The 24,648-nt window shown below is 38.1% G+C and overlaps 2 protein-coding genes across 6 annotated transcripts in view; one reads left to right on the top strand and one right to left on the bottom strand.

The window, feature by feature from the left end:
• CC2D2B (coiled-coil and C2 domain containing 2B) overlaps positions 1-10,355 on the bottom strand; it is a 74,829-nt gene extending 64,474 nt beyond the window's left edge. For 3 of the 4 annotated variants that reach the window (XM_088128936.1, XM_088128934.1, XM_088128933.1), the window contains exons 1-7: positions 9,300-10,355; positions 8,076-8,139; positions 7,823-7,873; positions 6,555-6,612; positions 4,104-4,183; positions 3,786-3,866; positions 773-865 (exon numbers count right to left, since the gene is read on the bottom strand). In XM_088128936.1, coding sequence (XP_087985062.1) covers positions 773-865; positions 3,786-3,866; positions 4,104-4,183; positions 6,555-6,612; positions 7,823-7,873; positions 8,076-8,123 — 411 coding nt within the window. In that variant the 5' untranslated portion in view covers positions 8,124-8,139; positions 9,300-10,355. Of the gene's footprint in view, positions 1-772; positions 866-3,785; positions 3,867-4,103; positions 4,184-6,554; positions 6,613-7,822; positions 7,874-8,075; positions 8,140-9,299 lie in introns of those variants that run through there. The other variant, XM_088128935.1, reaches the window with a different exon arrangement.
• A 1,992-nt stretch (positions 10,356-12,347) lies between these two features.
• LOC103067459 (uncharacterized) overlaps positions 12,348-24,648 on the top strand; it is a 36,468-nt gene continuing 24,167 nt past the window's right edge. The window contains exons 1-2 of one of the 2 annotated variants that reach the window (XM_007429155.4): positions 12,348-12,445; positions 13,407-13,487. In XM_007429155.4, the coding sequence (XP_007429217.2) occupies positions 13,459-13,487 (29 nt within the window). In that variant the 5' untranslated portion in view covers positions 12,348-12,445; positions 13,407-13,458. The other variant, XM_025167250.2, reaches the window with a different exon arrangement.

Raw genomic sequence — 24,648 nt, forward strand, 5'->3', positions numbered from 1 at the left:
ACATTGTGGAGTTAGTTTGTGCACTTCTACAAGTGGACTGTTTCAAATCAGAAGTGGTCCAAGGATTAAAAATACACACACAAACAGACTTGAACTAGTACACCTATAGCTTTCTTTTTTAAAAACAGTTTTCCACTTCTGCCAGAGCCTATTTAGAGCCTAACTAGACAAAAATACCCATAGTTCAATATAATTTACTAGCTCTCATTAGGAGCCAGTATCAGCAAATCCAGTATAATACACAGGAGGAATATGATAATGCTTGCTGCACTGAACAATCAAAAGCCAACTATAATTGCTTCTTTATGTTTTCCAGTTTTAAAAATTATTCTGAGAAAGTACCATGCAGCAATTTTAAAAAAGGCTGCAAAAAAGGCTGCAAAAGTGTTAAATACTTCACAAAAATTCCAATTGCAAATGCATTGTTTTTATGCATAAGTACATACTATATTGTTATACATATGTATATAATATTTCCCAGGATTATAATATAATCAAAGATATCCAAGAAACATATGAAACCATAATATATTTTTGAAGGATTCATTTTGAAGGAGCAAGAAATGGGGGGGGGACCTAATAAAAGGATATTTAGTTGATGTGCATATAAATTCTGAGTCATTAAAATAACATTTCAATATCGTTTATTTCATTAAAAAAGTAATGAAATATACAGTATTATGATGCTGCAGTACCTACTTATTAGAAAGAATTACAAGCCACTCAGGTAGAACAAGAAAAGAGGCAATTCATATATAAAGAATAATAATACCTGTCCAACATTTTTATCAAGTTCTTTCATCTTGAAGTGGTCTTCAAAAGTTGATGTAAAAAATTCAAAACCCTCATCTAAGGGTACTTCATTCTAAGAGTGAAAAAATAACATAGCTGAGTAACTGTCAATCGATAATACTAGCCACAGACCAACCTTTTGTTCTCTCCTAAACTATATTTTCTTTTATTTGTCCTCATATTCTTTTACAGCATCAATTACAGCTCAGGTGCTATGCTCAATTTTACAGTAGCAACCATCCACTCCTCAGTGAAATATTGTTGTTTCAAAGATGCATAATTCAAGCTATTTAGGCACTTTTTCATATCCATTTGTTAATTAAACAACTGTCATGAAGGTAAAATTTGTGATCTTCCAAAATTTTCTGTACTGCTAAATCTTTATCATTTATTCCAAAATCTGCATAAACATTGAGATTAAACATTTTGAAATAACATTTTGATCCATTCTTCCCCACTTTAAACAATTCTGGGAGTATATAATGGAGAAAGAATATAAACCTCCTGGCAATGCTTTGGTTTAGATCAACATAGAACAGCACCCCCAAAATAATCAGTTTATGTTCACAGGGCAAAAACATTATAATCTGAAATTATAATCTGAGAAAATGTATAAGTATGTATAGCCTGCTATATTAGCTTCACACTGATTCAAAAAATTTAAATTGCACAAAATGTTATTTAAAACTAAGAAGCCTATTTTATTTTGATGCATACAAGCAATATTTCATAATCATTCAAACAGTTATTGTTTGAAAAATTAATGAACGTAAGCAAAAGGACTCCAGTTTAATACTAAGAATACCTGATATAGGAAAAGTTGTTTCCAACCAAAGAGAAAACATTCTGACAAATTCCACTAATGATCAGGTCAACACAAAATTGTTCACAAAAAATAATTGTGCCTGTGGCCTGACATCCAAAACTACCTACCAAACAGAAACTTGAAACGTGTAGCTACAGAGACTGAAGATGCCACTCATCTACTGACCCTTCACCTTCTATTCCTCTTTCAGGCAGGAGATTCCACTAAAAAATAATTTAAAACTAAACTATTGCCTAACCAAACTTTACTTCACTGTAAAAATAAAGTTTAAAAATCCAGGAGTCAAAACTTTTGCCACCCTAGCCAACTATAGTCCAAAATTAAGTATCTATTATATTGGTTTCATAGTATTTATTTGTGTGCTTGCTGGTAAGGTTGATGGAAAATACACTCATTACTAATTACCTATTTTCCATGGCACCACCAGTTCTGGGAATGATTCAGATGATTTGCTGTTTCAAATCTGGCAATCAAAATTTAGATATTTAGGGCTATTTAGATACTTGCTGAGACAAAAGAATGGAGAAAAAATGCCAGCAAGTTAATTCAGCTGCTATTAATTTTTTGCTATTTAACTTTTTGTTGTTACATTTGACAGATTGAAATCCATATTTAGCTTTCTACTGACATTACTTCAAAAGGCCTTTCCTATTTTTTACTGTTGACCTCCCAGATGGCATACAATTTGTATTTTATTAAGCTTTCTGCATCCTCCATGATGCATGTCCCAACAGATCTAACTTTAAAATAAGTATGAGTTTGAAAACTGAAGCATGAAACAGAATACAGGTAGTCCTCAACTTACTACCATTCATTTGACAACCATTCAAAGTTACAATGGTGCTGAAAAAAGTGACTTGCAACCAGTCCTTGCACTTACAACTGTCACAGCATCGCTGTGGTAACAACTTTTGGAGTTGTTGGAGTGAGGCTGATGTGATCAAAATTTGGGCAGTTGGCAACCAGTTGGCAACCAGCATAGTTGCAGCATCCCAGGGTCACGTGACTGCCATTTGCAACCTTCGCAGGGGGCTTCCAACAAGCAAAGTCAATGGGGAAAGCAGGATTTGCTTAATGACCATGTAATTTGCTTAACAACATGGCAAAAATAGTCGTAAAAAGTCAACTTAATGACCGCATCGCTTAGTGACGGAAGTTTCGGCCTCAATTGTGGCCATAAGTTGAGGACTACCTGTAGAAGAACTTTGCTAGAAAACACTTTTTCAAAAATCAGACTGGATTTTAAAAGGAAGAAAAACATTATCAGGTAGAGTACCAAATATGGAGCCATATATACTATTTTACAATGATTTTGTAACAACAGAAGTAGAATAAGTAAAGTAGCAAAACATAGTGCTTACATGCAACTATGCCCTGTTTGGAGCTGGTGGCTCACCAGGTTTGGTAGTGAGGGAGACATTTGATACCTATACTTATCCTTAATATGATTACACTCCCATCAAGTATTAAATAATTTCCCCCCGTTGTCACATTAAACATTACAATTTGGTAACAACTTTGGAGGTCTCAGTGAGGCTCTTGGGGGTAGCATACGGTTCTGGGATCAGGCACTAAAAAATTAAGTTTTTAAAGTTAAAGAGATTAGAGCCACTTTGATTAACTAGAAGCTCTCCCAAATTCAAACTTCTGCTGTTTGAAAAAAAAATCCTCCTATGCAATATGCAACTTCTCTTTTTCTTTAGAGAGATTGTAATTGTAAGTCACACCAAAATTCGAAAAAGGGAGATGTGCATTATCTACAGCTATTTTCCAACCAGGTATCAGTCTTAAAACTCAAGTACCGGCAAATATCTGCAATTCATTTGCTTTCATTTTTTTCTTTATGTTCCACAGATCCAACGAGTTATCATTTTCTCTCCCCATTGAAAGCTCCTAAAAAGTATAGATACATCCCCCTTTTTGTTATATTTGTATTCCTGTAATAAGATTACAGATATATTATGTTTGCACAGATTATATAGAACATCAACATTAACTTTTAACTAAACTTGAATTAAAAAGAAAGGATCACTCTTCTATTTATGTAAGGCAGTACTGTCTGAATTACATGTTCTGCAAAACTGTCTTTCTCATTATTAACTTCCTGAAACTGAACAAAAACAACAGTTCATTACTCTCGGGAATCTATTTTGTAAAGTTTTGTTACCTCAGCATTTACTTCTTGTTTGTTCTGAAATCCTTTGGCGGAAGAATTTTGTTTGTAATAAAAATCTTTTTCCTGCGCAGCCTAAAATAAATGTTACACTGTATTTAGTATACTACTTTTAACATATACATTAACAACCAAAAAGATCACTTACAAATTACTCACTACATAACTACTTTTTTCTGGGGTACTTCAAATGATGTTGAGAAGGTAAATCTTTTAAATTAGATTACTTTTTTTTTCTTTCATAGAAACATAAATAAATATTCTGCATTTTTTCATTTGATTGCTGAATTACAAACCAATTAAAACTATCACCTTGACAGTTTTCAGCTTTTCTTTTACTCTGTCCCGTAATGCTTCAGTTAATGTATTTTGTTCTTCTACTTCAGCCACAACTAGAATTAAGAAAGCATGCATATTCAGAATGCAGTTTGCAACAGAATTCTTTCACAATCTCTGTAGAACATAGATTATATTGTTAACAGTAAAAAGCATGACTAATCTTTTAGTTTTTGAAGCTGTGAAATGTTTGAGTTCTGTATATGAACTCCTACACAGACACAGACTTAGCACATTTGCTACTAAAAGATACAAATTTCAAATGAATATATATTTAATAGGATTGTGCTCTGATTCAGCCTTGAACCAGACATGGAAGTTTCTGACTGCCTTGTCTGACTCAAAATCCCCATGGAGTTCCACCTCTAATATTCATGAGATCATGAGTTCATGAGATCAGCATGCTGGAAAAGATGGGATGCCATGTTTGCACCAAAAATTAGGGCAATGTTTTTAAATAGTAATTTCTGACATTTACCCATGTTGTGGGGAGAAAGAGGTATATTGGATCCAGGGATCAACAGGTCTGTCCACAAATCAAATTGAGCTTTATAATATAACAACCCAATCCACAGTTTTTTTGGACAAGTGGTACTTCATGGGGGTATAGATCTAAACAATTGCCCATAATTGCTTCTGCTGCAATTACACTTTAGTGTTTGCATTAGTATACTGTACTGGGCAGTGTTGCCCCATATTGCATTTTAGTCCAATTCAGTTGCCTTCTATCTTTCAAGAATCATTTAGAAGTCATTGTGCTACTAAAGGGAGATGAGGCAGAGATGGAGGTAGTAAGGGAAAAAAATGTCTGTGGCTTGTCATGGGAAAAACTCACGTTTTCCTGCCCCTAAAATTAAACAACCAGTATTTGGTACTGGTATCCTGCATCCAAAGAGTGTAGAATTCTGGAAGATGCAAAGAGGATAATGAACTATTTGACCTCATTATCAGTCAAATAGTAGCTCCAAAGGAAGTACAATAGAATCTCAGAACTCCTCCATCTATGGCAAGGATGCTTAGAATTAGCCAGTCACCCTTCACTGCTCTACAGTTTGGAGTTATTTAATTAGGGTTTCTTCCATGAGTCAGATAATTTATATACAGTCTCAATGTAGTTTTTTCAGAGGACCATATGATAGATAAATGTCTGGAAGGAATAAATCTATCAGCTTTAAATAAATAAATAAATAAATAAATAAATAAATCAATAAATCAATAAATCAATCTATCAGTTAATCATCATGTTATAGACATTTAGAAAAAGATGGAGCAGCATAGTCTGTAGTTGGGAATTATATTTTTGCTTCACTTTCCCCTATGTGGAATTTCTCAAGAGGAGTTCTCCACACACGCAAAGCTGAAAAAAGGAGCTTAACAAGAAGTTCAGAGACTCTGGTGACCTAAGTTAAGAATAGGTAATGGAAGAGCATGAAGTCACAAACCACGTTAACTCTGCAGCTGGTAATGTCTCTAAGTTTCTAGAGAATTGGAATGGGGTGAGGTCTTCCACTGATGACTCTCCTTCAAAATCTATGTTTCATAAATTCCCCAGAAGGCCAGATTACCAGCCAAGCTGCAGTGATACTAGTTAAACTACAATAAATTAAACAATTCACATAAAAGTTATAAAGTGTATAGAAAGAGAAAAAAGAATAGTTTTCTAGTAAGCGTGAATGGGCAACAGAGTAGAAGGAAAGTTGTCAGATCTAACAGCTGGGACAGTTACAGAATCAAAAACTTTCTAGAAGGGCAAAGGTATTCCATAATGGCCCAGCTACTAACACTATTCCAATAGGAGCTCCAGAAGGACAGGGCAGGCTCATGACTGCTTCATGGAAAAGGTGAAGAAGTAAGGGAGAGGGGGGCATCTGTATATATACATGAGTTGGGGAAGCAGGAACCACTAGATGTTGCTCCATTTCCCCCAGGATATGCCCAAATTACCGCTTTGGTAGTAATTACCCCCAGTTTAAGAACCACTGTTCTAAGCAGTAAAATCAAATAGAGTAGCAGCACTGAAGAGACCTTTTTTTCAGCCTTATTTGGCAGAAGTCCACTCACAGCTAAATTTTGATATCATAGATAAAGGAATAACAAAACATTACAAATTGTTTTAATGTTACAGTTAATGTTGCGATATCTCTAGACTGTTAAGAGTGGAACACTGTACTGTGATAGCTGAACATTTTCATTTTTCAAAGTGCAGCTTCTTTCACTCTGATTTTCTCTAATAAAGTTTCAAAACTGAGAAGAGGTCAAGACTGGGTACCTTCCCAGGAAGAACTTTTTGTTAATATTGGAAAGAATGCATAAAAACATAAAATGAAATGGATGATACTTAAACTGAAACCCAGTTTAAGACACAAAATTTTCCTAAATTTTATAGTGATACTATCCAACCCGGTAGAAGATAAAACACTGAATTACCTTTCTGTGGAGTTTGTTCTAGGGCTTCTATTTGTATTTGTAAATTGTCTTCAGTTTGCTAAATTGAATAAGAGAAAAATTGCTAATAAACTATAAGAACTACAATCCTATATGACTGACCGACTGATTGATTGATTCAATTGATGATGATCCCATCTTTCCTCCAGGACTCAAGATATGTACAAAGCACTCTATTTTCCAGTTTTTCTCCATTTAAATCCTGTTATTTCTCACTATTATAGGCTGACCTCAGATTCAAATATTATGAGAGCAAAACAATTATCTCTGTCCGATTTCACCATATTGTTAATTGTTTTAGAGACCCCTATTGTGTCTCCTTTAATTTATATATCTTGCGTTGCAACTTTTCCTCACCCCTACAGCTTACTGAACATTTTGGTTGCTCTTTTTTGCCTCTTTTCTATAATAGAGTTATCGAAGTTCATCAACCAAAACTGTTCACAGTAGGGTTACACTGTGTATTTGTAAAAAGTCATTATAGTGTTGGGAGTTTTATTTTTCATTCCTTCAGTTCCTAATCATTTTTCAACAATTGCCACAAACAGTCACTCATCTCAATTCCCATTAGTTTATATGTGTACATCATCTTTTACAATTGCTTACATTGAATTACATTTGCCATTTTAACAAGTAGTATTTAATATTTTTATTTGATATATTCTTATACTTAAGTACAGTATAAGCCGAGAATAAAAATCAGCAATGTAGTATAACAAATATACCTCCCCCCAATTTTATTATATTACTTTGAAATTATTCACCTATGCTTTTTTGTTTTTATCTTTCAGCATAGATTACAATCTTCCGTAGATTGGCTACTTGCTCATTCCTAAATTAAGAAGTGCCAGTCCCAACATGTATCTTAGGGAAATCCATATAGTTCCCCTAGCATAAAAGCTATCCATTGTTATTCCTCTCTGCTTCCTGTTTTTAACCATTCTACAACTGGAACAAGGCTAAATATAACTTGCAATGTTTTTGTTGTTTTGTGATTGACTTCAGAGTACAAAATCAGTATACTTAATTTAATACTTTTTAAACCACCTCTTAATAAGTTCAAAGCAGTTTACATATACATTTTTCATGAAAATATACAGATAAAAAAGTGAGAGAGAATGCTGTGAACCTAATACAGAGGCATTGTCTAAAAGGCAATTTCTGAAGAATACCCAAATGTTTGCTTCAATAAAATAGTACACTATATTCTAATTTAATATGGATGAAAGTACCTGATTTCTAGTACTTACTTCAGGTAAAGGGTTTTTTTTCTTTGCAAGTGTTTCCTGAACTTTCCTTTTCTGAATAAAAGAAAGGAAATTGTTAAATCCTATCTGCAAGGATATTAAGCCACATTTGAAAAAAAAACCCTAAACAAATGGATAAAATCACATGCTAATTACTGTCATTATTTAATCTAACAAATTATCTAAAGAACAATTATATCTAATCATTAGTAAACTACAGTTAGAAAATAATGTAAAAATATTTGTCATAACTTGCCTCAGTTTTATTATCTAGTAATGTTTCTAAATCTTCATCAGAATCCATTTTATAAGTTATTAAACTGAAAAATACAAAATATAAAAATATAAATATTTACAAAAATGTATGTACATATCAATATAATTTCACCTTGACAATCAATAAAAATTAATATACAATTACTTTTGTTAAAAAGAAATTGGTTGGGACTATGATTTTTTACACATATTTATGTTTTAGTATAGTTCATTCTATTTTTCTGATTGTACAGAAAAGTTATTTGAAGAGTTCATTGAGGGCAGCTTGTATTTAGGTGGAATTGTGCTATGGCATGTCTCATATTACATCACTGCTATGCAACATTTAGTCTTGTTTTAAAATTCGAAACAATTTTTGCAATTTTGGGGCATTGTTGTTTTTGCAGGATTTTTTTATATTTAATAATCTAAATATAAATTTACCTGACTTAGCTTTTCCTGAAAAAGATACAATGCTGATTTAAGCTCCATGCTTTGAATACCAATAATCTAGTTGTTAAAGATATTAGAAAATTCTGAAGTGCCAGAAAAATGTGGCAACCAAAATTTTCTTCAATATTAAAATTATATCATGGTCTACATGAATCCAAATCATTTTTATGAAGGTGACATCTGTCAACACACTTAAGACAGCATAACTTTAAGATTTAAGTTGCATTTGTTTTTGCTAAAAAATGTAAGTACTATAGGAAACCAGATTTATATAAAAACCTATTGTGCAAAAATCAAATAAGAGTAGTACAACTAACTACTATAACATTTGTGAGAACAGTTTTGTTATATGAATTATCAGCCAATTCTTCCCATAAAATGTAGATTAGTGGCATATGTATCAGTCTACAATATCAAAATGATAACATATATATGATGACATACGCAAATCACTCAACTTAGTACTTACAACATTTTTCTGTTTGCCTTATGTACCAAATCAAGCAAAAAGAAAAAGAAAGAACAGAATTGTCTGTGGTTGAAAATACCACTCTCTCTAAATCACCTTACCTAATGATGGGAGGCTAGAAAATAAGTTATCATTGCCTATCTCTGAGGAATCTAGGACAGGCTTTTACAGAAGAAATCTAATAACTGCATTCTTTAAATAGAAAGCATTTATGATGTTAACTAAGGAGTATCTAATAATCTCCCAGCTAGAAGTTATACACCAAGTTGGTCAAAGATCCAGACGACAAGTGGTGAAACATACCATCAGAAATCAGCTTATCCATGATTTTGGGTATCACAAATTGAAATTTATCCAGTGGCAATACACAAGAGGAGTTAGTGGAGACCCTCATAGCTGACTGTACATCAAAAGTGGCATCCAGAGTAGCCTGAATATGAGAGATTTTAACTACAAAAAATTCATTGAAAGCATTACAACAGAAAGTCTGAAGATTCTGTAATAGCATTTTGGGAGAAGAGATGTGAGTACAAGTCAGCCTCTCTCACAATCTGAAACAGCTTAGCATGCCGTGAGCTTGCAGATGAAACATGTATGGAAAAAGTCTCCCCTGATGCACCTATCACCAAAGTGATAGGTCTTAAAATGGGCTTTGATAACTAGAGCTTAGATGTTGATTGCTTTCTGACTGTCAAGCATCCATGTCCAATCTAATGCTAGGGTTGTTAATTTGAAAATGTCTAACAATTCAGTGCTACTTACAACTTATTAAGTGTGCCATAATTATAGAGTTGAATATGTTAACTGTAATTTATTTCAGAATAAAACAGAAAGTAATAGAAAATTTTCTTGCAGCCTGATCCTATGAAACTAAACCCAGTGAAAACTGCATTTAAGAAATGACTAATTTTGCATGGGATTTTACTCTTAAAGGCACCACCTTTCACTAGGGCAGTTACTTTAAAGAGTTTCAGTCAAGTGCTATGTTTGTAACTCTCTCTGAAGCACACATTTGGAATCAAATCCCAAACATTGCATAACTCCACTGTCTACCACTATATTGAGAACTCCTGTACATTAGAATATTCTTTTAAAATTCTTCCTTAAAGAACATACAGTACTAGACAACATGAAAGGCAGAAAAAAATTAAAGCAGTAGTGACAGAATGCTTTATGCAAGAATAGTCTTCCTCCTTGGTCTGAACAGCAAGGCAAAGGGCAATCTTGTAAGGGAAACATAAAAATTGGAGGGGGGGGGAATATGATGATCGATGGTATCAAAAGCTGCCAAGACACCCAGAAGGATCAGCAGGATCATGCATAGGAGTCCATTCCTAAGAACAATGATGCCATAATGACTAAACGTGCATTGGAACATCACAATTCAAACTCTGCTTTTTGTACTTGCATCACAACATTGCACGCAAGTACATAAAAGGAATTTGCATTGTGATGTTTTGTCACCTGTTGGGAGATGCATCTGTTTCCTGTGCAGACCATGTGGCAGAACAACCAAGACTCAGATCCAAAACCTGGCCTTACACCAAACTAATTGGTCTAGATCTGTGTTTCTCAAACTTGACAACTTTATGATGTGTGGACCTCATATCCCAGAATTCTTCAGTCACCCATGCTGCATTTGTTGCATTTGGTTTGGCTAGTTCAACACTATAAGTTGTTTTTGTTATTATGTATGTTTTTCTTTTCTAGATGTCTGTGATCTGTTTCTTAATTTTTATTGTTCCTTGCTCTGAAAGTGTAAGCTGCCCAGAGTCATTTGGAGTTGGCTGACCTCTAAAATAAATGAATAAATAAACAAGCAAGTAACATATGGGTCTCTTCAAGAAAGACTCCATTGTTCATCTCTTCAGGTAGCAGTACTACCTCTTGTCATAACAGAGGATTCACCAGTCTGGATCCATCCAAGTCAGTCTACCTCAGCTGGCTCATCAGCTCAGTCAGGCACTGTCTATATGCATCCAGTTCAAGCTGAAGATGCAGGGAGTGACAAGTTGGTGCTTCAATATTTAAGCCACCTTTCTGTTATGTACCTCCCACAGTGTTAAGATCTGCTAGCAGGACTCAGTTGTGCGTCCCGCCTTTTGATGGGAAGGTTTCTAAAGTGTGGCATTCCAATCATTAAATCCTTCCCCAGCAGATCTAGCTGATACCATCACCAATGTTGATTATACTTTGGTGCCAACTTCAATCTGATTGTTACCAAAAAATTGGGGGCGGGAGGTTGGGTCACTTAAGTGGGTCATAGTTGCTTTGATTGAACTCTGCCCTGAAAGCTGTAATACAGATAAGACATATTTTAATAAGTAAAATCTTCAGTTTGGCTTTTTATATACACCCACTACCAATATTCTATTCAGTTGATTACTTGTATTCTACTTCATATGCTGCCCAACTACGCTTAAGTTTTACGATTTAAAAATTGTTTTCCAATTTTTTTTCTAAATTGTTTAAAATAACCCAGACATATGGCATATGGAGTGGTCAGAAACAAACTGGATTAAGAATATGCCCAATAGATTAACTGAATAAAATGTAGTTATGAATTGTATATATGCTTAAGCAAGGACTGTAGCAAACCATTGCATACTTTATGTTTGAAACAGCCTTTGGTGAAAATTCCTTAGTTTTCTATTTTCCAGAATGGCTCAATGGTTACAAAACACTCTTCTCAAATATTTATCAGGACAACTGTACCATCATTTGAAATGCACTCCCTTTTATGGCTTGTTTTACCTTGTCTGGCCCCGATTTTTATCCTTCTACATTTGTCACAAGAAAAAGTATTCCCCAAAATGCTCAGCCCTCCGTTGAAATATGGTGAAAATATGTTGAAGAATGGTGAAAAAGAGCCCAAAGGCCACACTTTCCCCTCAGAAACAGGGGCTATTTCTTTTCTGCTGAGCCAGCACTGCTAGGCAGTCATCCCCGGCCGTGGCCGTTTGCCTCTTGCTGAGCTTAAGCGAAACTTATTTGAGTCAACTTCTAGTTTCTCCTCCTCACGACATCCTGGAGCACGGGGGGGAGGAGAGAGAGAGAGAGAGAGAGAGAGAGAGAGAGAGAGAGAGAGAGAGAACCGCTTCCCAAGAGATTAACCCCCCCCCTTCTCACGAGGCTCCGACCCGTTTTAACGCCGAGCCTGCGCACGAACTCTCCCCCGCCTGAAGGGGGCGGTGCCGACGCAGCCCAGAACAAAGCCCTTCCAAGAACCTGAGCAGATTTTTCTGACTCGGACCTCTTCCCCCGCCTGCGCGAGAACCGGGCAAACGGGCGCGCGAGCATGCGTACAGCATCCGCCGTAGTTGAACCGCCGATGGGCATGCGCCCGCTGGGCTGACGTTAGAGGCGCCTGCGCAGTTCAAAAAGCATCGGGAAGGTTCTCTGTTGCCGGGTCGGCTCGCTTTTGTCTGGAAAGAAATTCCTGCGTGAGGGTACGAGCTGCCACGTTCCTAACCGCCCGCGGCCTTCATCCCACCTCTAGCGTCTCGCGAAACTGCGGCTCGGTAGCTTCGCGGCCCCAAGAGTTCGGGAGTCGAAAGCTACCTGCCGCCTTGTCCGTGGTGGGCCAAAGCCATTCCCTGCGAAGAAGCAGCTGGGACTGTAGGGAGTCTCTGGCGCCCCGCGACGGGTTGGCTGCGGTCAGGCCGCGCCGTTCTTCGGGCTCGCGTTTGAAGTCGGCTGCCACGCGAGCGGTTTTGCCGCGCCGCCGTTGGAGGAGCGGGAGACGGGGCTGAGCTTTTCCCTGCTCCCCTGCTCTCCAGTTGTTTAATGTATTTTTAAAGCCGTAGGACAGCCGCCCTTCATGACTTTTCCCCAACGCTCTCGGCTCCCACCCCGTCGGCTATTTGGACGTGAGGCCAAATCAGAAGTGGTGATAGAAGACCCTCTTGTTTGCTGAAAGCGCGGTCTCCCCTCATTGGTGAGCCTGGTCTTTAGAACAGTGTTTTTCAAGCTTGGCCACCTTAAGATGGGTGGACTTCAACTCCCAGGCATGCTGGCTGGGGAATTCTGGGAGTTGAAGTCCAAGTGGCCAAGTTCGAAAAACACTGCTTTAAAATTTTAAAAAGGGGGCTGATTCGTTCAGAGGGATTTTAAAGCCCCCCTGCCGCTGTACTGCTTTTCTCTCAGTTGCACTCCTGTACCAAGTACACCATGAAAGAAGGATCTTGTGGACGATAAGCAGCAATGGTGAGGAAAGACTATCCCCTCAGCCTTTGGTTTCAAAAGCCTGACCCTGGCTCTGTGTTTCAAACATAATTGGAGGAAACCTGGGTTTCTCAGAACAAATCTGCCCCAACCACAGCTAATGTGGCCATTCACGGCAGTCCTGTAAGTCTTCAAGAAAGAGATTGGCACCGTGTTAACTGCGCGGTTCTCTCTCATTTGCTGCAGTGCTGCCCATTTTCTCTGCTGCCTCCTGCTCTTGTCCGTTCCAGCATTGAGCATGGTAAAGAAGAATACTATACCTGATGGGTAAGTATCTCATAAATACTACCTGGAGAGATAAAAAGGGAGAGGGCTCTGACAGCCCCACCTGGTTCTCTCTTGTCTCAACAGCATCTTTGTAACCTACAGGAAGACAAGGTAAGTATTTATAACATGAAAACGCAGGTTACCGTCCCCCAGGTAAGTATTTTATCCCACATTATTTATAATGCTCCATCAGCCATCAGTATCTCCTGTTCCTCCTTTATTTATCTTCAACTTTGCGCGGACTTGGAATAAATTAAAGCTATACTCACGGTTTTTTATTATGTCAGTGACGTGGCATGGCAAGTTGACACCAAGGTTACTTCAGAATAACAACATGATACCATGGAGTGGCTTGGGTTTATTATGTGGTATTCAGTTTACCTTTTGATTAAACATGAATGCTTTGTGTAATTCCATAGATCTGGCCTTAACTTGGACATGTGGTTTAGTTTCCTTTTCTTTTTGCAAGATTATTATCCCAAGTCACAATTACCCTATATTTTATGAATGTCTGATAGTGTTAACTTAGCCCACAAAGATAACGCGTTATTTCTATTCTTCTGACAGGCAAAATATATGAACACATTTTTAGAAACAAAAATACAACACATACCTTACTGAAAAAAGGTTTTGTTTAATGAACATGCTAGTGTGACTATTTTCAATCTTCATTGAATTTTTGCAGGAAGTGACATTAAAAGACAAACATAAGTGGTATTACCAAGCAATATTATTTTAAATGAGTTCTATTACATCACTTCCTAAAACAAATATGTGTTGTTGAGCCTAGAAATTGTATCACTTAATTTATTTCCTGCTCCTCCCTCTACTGCCCTCTTTTCTTGTTCTCCTGGTATTAAATTACCAGTATAATCAATGTTGTGGTATTATTTAACTGATTTTTATTAATAATGCAGAGATTTATAAAATCTCAGTAGGGTAATATTGAACACTGAAAATAATGTTGCTTATTTTCTAAATCCATTGAATAGTTATTAGCTACTGAGAAGATAATAGTTGAAATGGATATAAACAGATCATCTCAGTAGTCCCAACATTCAGTAAAATGTTAAATTTACCATTGAGGGCAATAGCTTAACATGGAAGGGAATATTGGGCAAACTATTAGTAAAAAATACAAATAAGAATAAAGATGGGTATTTGTTATGTTATTTATTAGATTTCAAGGCCACCGATTCCAAAAAGACTGAACAGCTTATAATTTTAAAAGAATGCATGATATAAAAAGAGTGCTCAACAAAACCACACGAATAAAAAACAAAACATTGCCATGGGCCTCACAAACACTGTCATCCCCAGGCTGGGAACAGGGCCAGGTCTTCAGAGACTTATGAAACATTTGAAGAGTAGGAGCCAGATGTATCTCCATGGGGATGCTATTCCAGTGGGCAGGAACTATGACAGAGAAGGCCTGGTTTCTTGGTCCCACAAGTTGACAACATTTAACTGAAGAGACTTAGAGTGCACCCACTCTACCTGATTGCACTCTGGCAGGAATAGAGAAAGGCATTTCCTCAAATAACCAGGCCCTATGCCATGAAGGGCTCTATAAGTGACAACCAGCACCTTGAATTGTACCTGGAAGCCAACTGGTAACCGTTGCAGTTTGTGAAGCAGTGATGACACATGGGTGTAACACAAGAAGTCCAGTACTACCTGTGCTGCTGCATTTTGAACGAGCTGTAGCTTCTGGATGGTCTTCAAGGACAGTCCTGTATAAACCACATTGCAGTACTCCAGTAGTGAGAGAACTAGGCATGAGTTATGAAGAGCCTCCCAATCAAGGCAAGGGTGCAGCTGGTGCACAAAATAAACCTATGCAATGGCCCTCCTGGTCACAGCTGTCACCTCTTTCAGCAGTAGCTGCAAGACCAGAAGGACCCCCAAATTGCATGCTAGTCTCAGATGGGGGAATGCAACCCCACCCAAGACCAAAGATGAAAATTTCCCAAACCTAGGGTGTCCCAAACAGCCACACCCCCTCAGTGTTATCGGGGTTGAGCTTCAATCTGTTATCCCTATCCAGACCCAAACAGCCTCTAGAGAGTGGGTCAGTACAGTGACAACTTCACCTGTGCAGTCCAGATTAAGATGTACAGTTGAGCATCATCAGGACCCTGAACTGATGGATGACCTCACCCAGTGGTTTCATGTAGATGTTAAACAGGAGGGGCAAGAGCATCGACCTCTGAGGCACCCTTCTCTCCTGTCAACATTGACTAGGACTGACTGCTGAGGAAGGATGTGAACACTGCAACACGGTGCCCCCAACTCCTGCAGCCGGTCCAGGATACCATGATTGACAGTATTGAAAACTGTTGAGAGATCAAGGAGGGTAAAGATGGATGCACCACCTCCACCTCAGCTCCGCTAGAGATCATCAGCAAGTACAACTAATACTACCTCAGTACTGTGCCCTGACCTGAAACCCAACTGGAATGGGTCCAGATAATCTGCTTCCTCCAGACCCACTGCAACTGCTGTCTGATCACTTAACAACCTTTCCCTGTCCAAAATGGAAGGGTCCAGCATTGGCCTCATGAGAAGGGCTGTAACCACTGCCTTCTTCAACACTGGAGAGACCATCCCCTTCATCAGAAAGACCAATACCATTGCGTGGACCCAACCACAGGTCACCTCCCATCTTAACAACCCAGGAAGAACCTGGATCTAACAAACAGGTTGCTGAACTCACCCAGTTTGGAGGACCTTGCAGGAGCCACAGAATCCGGGCAGATAACATCACAAGGCTGTAACCCAGGCAATTCGGATCTGCCTAAATGAATCTAACTGACGTTATCTACCAGATAGCATGAATATCACCCTTGTTCAGTCATTAAATCATGTCCGACTCTTCGTGACCCCTTAAACCATATCGCGCCAGGCCTTCCTGTCCTTCACTGCCTCCCAGAGTTTGCTCAGTTTCATGTTCATTGCTTCGGTGATGCTATCTAACCATCTCATCCTCTGCTGTCCCCTTCTCCTTTTGCCTTCAATCTTTCCCAGCATCACGGATCACCAGCATCAGGAATATCACCATAGCTCTAGATATTCCTGGGATGTATCTCTCCCAGCAAAGAATGGATCACCCTACCTACCCTGATAGGGCAGCTATCAGCAGACACAATAAGGGCAGAGAAATAATGTTTTACCTCTCTCACCTAAATATGGGGTCTTACTCATGTTCAGTCCAATTTGCTCTTTGTCTTCCTCCATCAGCTCTCAAGGCATCTCTTCCAGCACTTCACCTCCAGAGCTTCTCAGAAATCAAAATACATCCTGGGTTGGCACACAGAGAAAGGCCACATAGGAGCTATTGGGTACAAGGCCTCAGTCACTGGGCTATTCCAGGCTGCAACTAAGATCTTAGCTGAGCTGCCTACCAGATCTTCAAGGAAGCTCCTCTGGAACCTAATGGGGTCCATCAGTCACCTTGGATGCTCCACTGAACAGGCCCTATCACCCTGCTGGGGTGGTTGGCACCAGTGAGCTAGAAGGCAACCGTAGAGTGATCAATCCATGGTAATAGACTGATAGTAATATCTTCTAACAACAGATCATGTCATAACTGCCCAAGACAAAAACCAGCTGTAATGTACAACCCCCAGTATGCATCAGGCCCTCAAATACGCCATGGAGGCTATGAACTCCTGAGCCACCCTGGATTCAGTGTCCCCAGGAGGTGAGCTAAAGTCCCTGAGAACTACCAGCCTCGAACTCCACTGCGATCCCAGCAATGGAATCCAGCAGTAAAGCAGGGATGACGCTGTGCAGCAAGGAGGGCAGTAGAACAGCAATCCCTGAAAATCCAACTTCAGCCAGAGTCTCACATCTGGTTATCTGCAGAGCAAAGCCTCAGAACCCTCAGCGACTCATGGATAACAATAGTCACCCTCCCCTGGTGTCTCAGCTGATGCAAAACCTGAAACCACAACGGATGTATTAACAAAAGGGGAACACACTCCTCTGGGCCTACCAGGTCTTGGTAATACAAGTCAGGTTGGTGCCGTCACCCACATTAAAATTATGGATGAGGGCAGATTTATTACATACCAACCTGGCATTCAAAAGCAATAGTTGGAGCCCAGGGCCACCAAGGATCTGCTTTCTTGATATAGAGGGTAGATACCGAGGCCCTGATATCAGGATCGCTTTCGCACACCATTCCTGACATCCCCGAGTGCAGCCCATCTTCAATTTCCTGCCACATCTATCCACGCCTGTCACAGTTTTGATAATGCTGCCCTCTCCTCTCCCTGCCCATTCCCAGTTCCTCTGTCCCAAGCCCAAACACTCATACCTCCTTACCCCCACAGACTAACCCCACACAAACACAAAACACTCCCCATCACCATGTATAAGCGATAGTTCTTAGGACTGTCCAACTTAATCCAATGAGAAGTGTTGTGTGACTGTTACTATTCTACACTGAACTATAAGTAGATACATGTTCAGCATGATAATAATAATTTGTCACATATTAAAGCCCATTTGCACTGAGCTCAGTATGTACTAGTGATATTTATATGAGCCCTCCTGGTGCATACTGATGGCTGGAAGTCATTACTGTTTGAGGTTTTTGGTAGCAGTTAGTATTCAAATAGAAATTATTCAGTCCTCTGAGTCTTATTTGTTAATCTCATACTTCGCTGTTCTCTATACATTTCTAGTAGATGTGTGCAAATAACAGCATGAGAGTAAAAATACATATCAAGTATAATTTTGGTCCTCTTTTTTTTTAAAAAAGGACTGATTTGGCCTTCTATGAACAGGATAAATCAAACATTTATTAATATGCTTTGAATTGACTATTTTTGATGGTGGAACAAGAAAGAATCACTCAATTTTATTGAATAGTTTGTTCTGTGGTTATATATTTTCTAGATTTTTTTTTTGCATACTATGTATTAATAAGTGTGATACAGAGTTTATAGTCCTTATTTAATTTACATTGTTACTTTTATCCCATGCCTATTAAAATTATTTGTACTTCGGCTTAATAAATAAAAATGAAACAAACTTGTAACTCTGATTGAAACATTTCTTTACAGTGGATAAAGAATTTGTAAGTAAAAACATATTGCTATTTTACTGTAAGGAATTTTGTCTTATACTTCATATTCTTTAGCTCTTATTCATAAATATCTCAAGCTAATGAACATTTCAGTATCAATTTCTGTGTTAATGAAGCCATCATTTCCATAATAGTTGAGGTAATCATAGTTCTAATGGTTTTTATATAATTGTTTTTGTAATAATACTGGAAGAAAATAAAATCATTATTTTCGGTTTTTTAGTTTTTAGGATCTTGTTGCAAAAGGACTATTTTATCAAAAGACAGTGTTACGAGATACCTCTAAATGCAAAGAAATTTGCTTGAACACATATTTAGGTCAGATTTTTAAACCATTCCTGTATTTTGCAACCAATCCTGAAATATTCTAAGCCTTTCTTTGTTATGACCAAATATAATTTTCTCATCTGAGCTAATCTATGAACTCATTAAAACTGCACAAGTAAAACTGCCAATAAGTGTTACAATGTATTTTCTTTGCACATGCATTCATTTATTAAGGGTTTCAGCTAGTCGGTTACAATATGCATTCTCCAAGACACTCTATTTATTCCACTATTACCCTCAGTCCAGTTTTTTATTTTTATTTTCCAGCTGATGTTCAACACTGTGAGATGTTAAGCATATGTAGATCATACTGGGCTGCTGAGAAAAAGAGCTTGAGAGGCTCTTTTGAAGGGTTTATTTTACTGATTTGTTTTGCGAATACACAGCATGCTGGTGTGTATTTTAGTTACTTCCCCTCTGGCTCCATTGAGCCAGTCTGGCTTATATGAATTAGCTATAGAGATTTTACTGTTTCAGTGATACTGGGTTAGCTCCAAGGGTCTCACTGCATGAATGGGAAGCACTTTTTCCACATATATTGGCCTGCAGCATCATACAAAATTTGGCTTGAGAGGACTGACACTTTTCATAGCTGCTACTATGGAATGGGAGATTGATGACACACAAGTAACTGTTCCATGGTTCCTGCTTACACACCAATATCACTGAACTTTACTTCTACAGATTTTTGTAAATTTAGATAGTGACACTTTCAAGAGATGTATAAGAATGTATGGATAAGGTTTTCAATCTTGATTCATAATGTTTAATATCTATAGCTTTATAAATATAGATAATACATTACATACTATTGACCATTTTGGTATTAAAATTAATGTTCCAAATGCATCAAAATAGTATTAAGACTCCTCAATTGCAGCCAAAGGTCACTTCTTGTATATAATTGTTTTTATTAGAGGCTGGAAGGGCCTCCCTGTGGCTGCTGCTCCACTTAATGCGATGGTTGCAAGATTTATCTCTGTGAGCATCTTAGTGTTTGATTTCTCTCCGTGATAAACTGGAATTTTTGGAATTGTGTAACAAAATATGAGAAATGACCAACAGGAGAAAGACTGGCTCAACATGTAAGGCAGCAATGTAATCTATTCCATATTGTCAGAAGCTGTAAAAAAACTAGTTCATTTTTAAGCCATGCATTTTTCTCCAGGCATAGCAGCAAACAGATGTTTATAAATCTGGCTAAGTTTCATGAGAATTCCATAACGTATTTCCATCTACTACCTTAGTCTATTCATCTGTTTGAACTAGTTCAGATATACATTATGAAAATTAATTTCAAAGTCTTCTGTTATGCTGAAAACAGAAGACTTTGAAATTAATTTTCATAATTCATAATATATATCTGATATATATTCCATAATATATTCCATAAAAATCAGTGGTTTTCACTGAAGATCATATAGAGTCATATCGAAATTCTTTTATGATACTTTAAATATCATCATGGAATAAAGATTATAAATTTATTAAAATAATTATTTGTGGTATATTCAAGCATATCTGTCATGCATATTTATTATAGAGGTAAGATTAATTGATAAAATAATTGAAGAAGGACCAGTATATTTATGTATCGAATACATTGACATTCTAAGACATTCTTGAGTTTCTGAACTAAGAACACAATCTGAACTAGTTCTGAGATTTTTAACAAGACATTTAAACATGAAAGTAAAAAATCTATATTGAAAGGAGAAGAAGTAAAAAAGGGGGGGCTAATTTATTAACTTTAAGGCAAAAGTATAGGATTTATGGGAGGATGATGAAAAGGACTCGTATTCTTGGCATAATTTTGCTCACCTGCTTTTATCATGTTTTATTATAATTATTAATTGATATTTTATTGTACATTGCCATGGCTGCCTGGTAAGCAGAGGATGCAACTTATACATTTAATAGAAGTTAAACCAAAATTATTTTATGGGCAGCTATCATTTAAAAACATAATATAATAACATAATATTAAGCATAAACAACAACCAAGGTATTACATAATCTACCACAAATTGGACAACTTCACAGGCTCTAACAAACATTCCTACCCCCATGCCTGGGAACACATCCATGTCTTCAGGGCTTTCCAAAAAGTTGATAGGGTTGGGGCCAACCAAATGCAACGGAAAAGGCCTACTTCCTGGATCCCAGAAAGGTGACACCTAATTGATAGGATCCGCAGCTTGCCTTTCCTGCCAGATCTAATGGGACAGATAGCAACCATCAGGGAGAGTCAGTCCCAAAAACCCGGCAACCAGCACCTTGATTTGTATCCAGAAGTGCACTGGGAGCCAATGCAACTTGTGGAACAGAAGAGTAACACGAGTGCACCAATGCGCACTCATAATTTCCTCCTCTTCTGCATTCTGAATTAGCTGCAGCTTCTGGATGCTCTATTCTATAGAACCCTCAAATTCTAGAAAAAAGTATTGTCCAACCATTCAGTTGAATTTAGGCTTGAATGTCTGAATCAGAGAATTGTACATATATATCAGACTAAGGTGATCATGTGCATCCCCACTGGTGTTACTGCATTATCTAGTCCACAGTGAAGTAATTGTATGTACTTTTTAATAAAAATAGAAATATACATAATCTTCAGTTACCCTTTACTATCAGTTTCACTAAAGCTGGATTATGGGTAGCATAATAGTTGTTTCTCATTTACTCTAAAATCAGTACATTTTAATTTTGTATGTCTTAATCATTCTTTTATGTATTTTATATTGGTATTTTGAATAATATTTTTGGAAGAAAATGGGGCCTGTGCAGATGTGTTAGTTACTAAACACTAGAAAAGATCAAAATCTGTAAATGTTTCAACCCCAAAACATCCCATTCTAGCCTGCCTTTGAAATGGAGTGTTCTAACTGCAGAATGAAAGTTGGAACAATTTGTTGTGAGACTGGATCATTTATGGTAAGATTGAATTAACAATCTTCTTTTCTAACAAAGAATGTTCCAGGATCGGAACATTTTAATCTTAAAATGTTTTGCAAACCTCTACTACATGTCTATTAATATATAACGTCTGATATTTCCCTCTTGCATCTAATATTCCATTTGTCTATATACTTATTAATGTGAAGTTAGTTATGCTTGATTTTTCCATGAAATAGCTTGCACTTTTGAAATCACCATAAACTTTTATTTAAAGTGGTGACTTACTTGACAAAATCTTACATTTTCTTCTGTTTTGACAGCTTCTAGGATTTCATGTATTTTGTTCCATTGATTTTTTTTTAAGTTATAATACCAGATAATCAGTTGTTTTTATCAGTGCTCTTCTGGCCACCTGTGGAGGAATACTTCCTAAACTTATGTGAGAGTTGGCTTAGTTTCCTTACCTCTCTGATAATATTCCTTCCCATTTCATGTCAACCAGACTACAAGTTATACCTTAAAACTGTAAAAATGTCTCAAAAGCACTGAGAAAGCAATATGTAAATGCAAGAAATGAATAAATAATTGCAGAGCAATTCCTTTTATCCAACACCTGGCTTGGCAGTTTTTGTTTTTACCTTTTTATCTTCTCAATAAGAAGTATAAAATGAGTTCATATCATGCCAATTCATATGATATAATTGAGGGAATCTTAACTTTGATATAAACAGTTGCTTATATTATCAAACAAGAATTAGAAATTGATTATTTGAGATGAATTTGATAATTATTTTGCTATTACATACAAATGTATAGTTCATATGGTTTTTTTGGTTTTTGTATTTTTATTTATTCAATTTATATGGCTGCCCATCTCAAACAAGTGATTCTGGGCAGCAAACAATCATAAAATCAATTAAAACCAAATTACAAACACAATACAAAAAAAATTAAATATATACAGCAGCCAAGAAAATTATAATTGATATTAACATAATCAAGAAACGGGTGTGATGGAATGGAATTATGAAGGCCAGACTCAGGGAGAAAAACATTTTCTTTCATCTCCTGAGGCAAGAGGGAGAGATAAGAGGATGAGACTGGCAACTCCCTGAGGAATTCAACAATGTTGTGGCTGGCATTACTTGGGAACTGGGGTTTCAGTCTGGGAAGATTCTTGCTAGAGATTGTAGCTAATAAACATTGCTGGACTGAATTTACATGGTCTCTTGGAGTTCCTTGGGCTAGGCCTGACAACGGGGCCCTTAACACACTCAGGACCCAAGGCCCAGACACATAACCAGATCTTCAAGGCCTTACAAAAGGCCAACAGGGTCGGGGCCATCCTAATCTTTGGAGGGAGAATGTTCCCGAAGGTAGGTGCTACAGCAGAAAAGGCATGCTTCCTAGTCCCCATCAGCCAACATTCCTTGGCTAACAGGACCCGGAGCATGCCCATTCTGGTAGACCAGATTGGACAGGTAGAAACAACTGGGAGAAGATGGTCACTCAGATAACCCAGTCCGAAGCCACGAAGGGCTTTAAAGGTGACAACCAGCACCTTGAATTGCACCTGGAAACATGCAACCGATGCAGCTCATGAAGCAGTGGTGTTACATGTGTTGAATACCTGACACCATTTACTACCCATGCGATTGCATTCTGCACCAGTTGAAGCTTCCAAATGCCCTTCAAGGGCAGCCCCACGTACAGCACATTGCAGTAATCCAGACAGGCAGTCACAAGGGCATGAGTGTCAGCAGAGCCTCCTGGTCCAGGAATGGAAGCAACTGGCGCACAACCCGAAGGTGTGCAAAAGCCCTCTTAGCCATAGCTACCACCTGCTCTTCCAGCAGGAGCTGTGAATCCAAGAGGAACCCCAGATTGTGCACCAGGTCCATCAGGGGCAGTGCCACCCCATTCAGGACCAATGGTGGAAAAACCTTGACACCGGAAGGCCCAAGTATCCAAAGCCACTCAGTCTTGCTTGGGTTGAGCCAAAGTCCATTGCACCCCATCCAGGCCCCTACAGCGTCCAGACACTGGGACAGAACATCCATGGCATCACTCAGGCAGCATGGGGTGGAGATATAAAGCTGGGTATCATCAGCATATTGATGATACCTCACTCCAGACCTTCAGATCACGTCACCCAGCAGCCTCATGTAGATGTTAAATAAGAGGGTAGAGAGGACCGAGCTTTGCAGCACCCACAAAGCAGGGGCCATGGGCTGGACCTTTCCCCCCATCAACACCAACACAACTGACCCTGGAGGAAGGAGGAGAACGAGCACAGCACAGTGCCACCCACCCCCAACTCCCGAAGCTGGTCCAGAAGGGTATCATGATTGATGTAATCGAAGGCCACTGAGAGGTCAGGAAGAACAAGGATGGATGATTACCCCCATCCTGCTCCCGCCAGAGCTGTCCAAGAGCACAATCAATGCCATCTCAGTCCTATGCACTGGTCTAAATCCTGACCTTCCAGATAATCTGCTTCATCCAGGATCCTTTGAAACTGCCATGCAAGACTTTCTCCACAACCTTCCCTAAAAAGGGAAGGTTGGAGACTGGGCGAAAACTGTCCAAATTAATTGTGTCGAGTGATGGCCCCTTGAGGTGGGGGCACACCACTACCTCCTTAAAAGCTGGTGGGACCACCCCGTCCTTCAGGGAAGAATTAACCACCGCCCAGACCCAATCACGTGCCCTCTCCAGGGCAGCCTTAACAAGCCAGGAAGGGTATCGATCTAACACAGAAGTGGCCAAACTAACAGCTACAAGAACCCTGTCCACTTCTTCAGGTTCAATGGGGTTAAACTCCCAGATAACCGTGCAAGG

This window comes from Python bivittatus, unplaced genomic scaffold (genome assembly GCF_059951505.1).
Source record: "Python bivittatus isolate LINGU-HERP-01145 unplaced genomic scaffold, Pbiv_v1 ctg000780_np1212, whole genome shotgun sequence".
Taxonomy (NCBI): Eukaryota; Metazoa; Chordata; class Lepidosauria; order Squamata; family Pythonidae; genus Python; species Python bivittatus.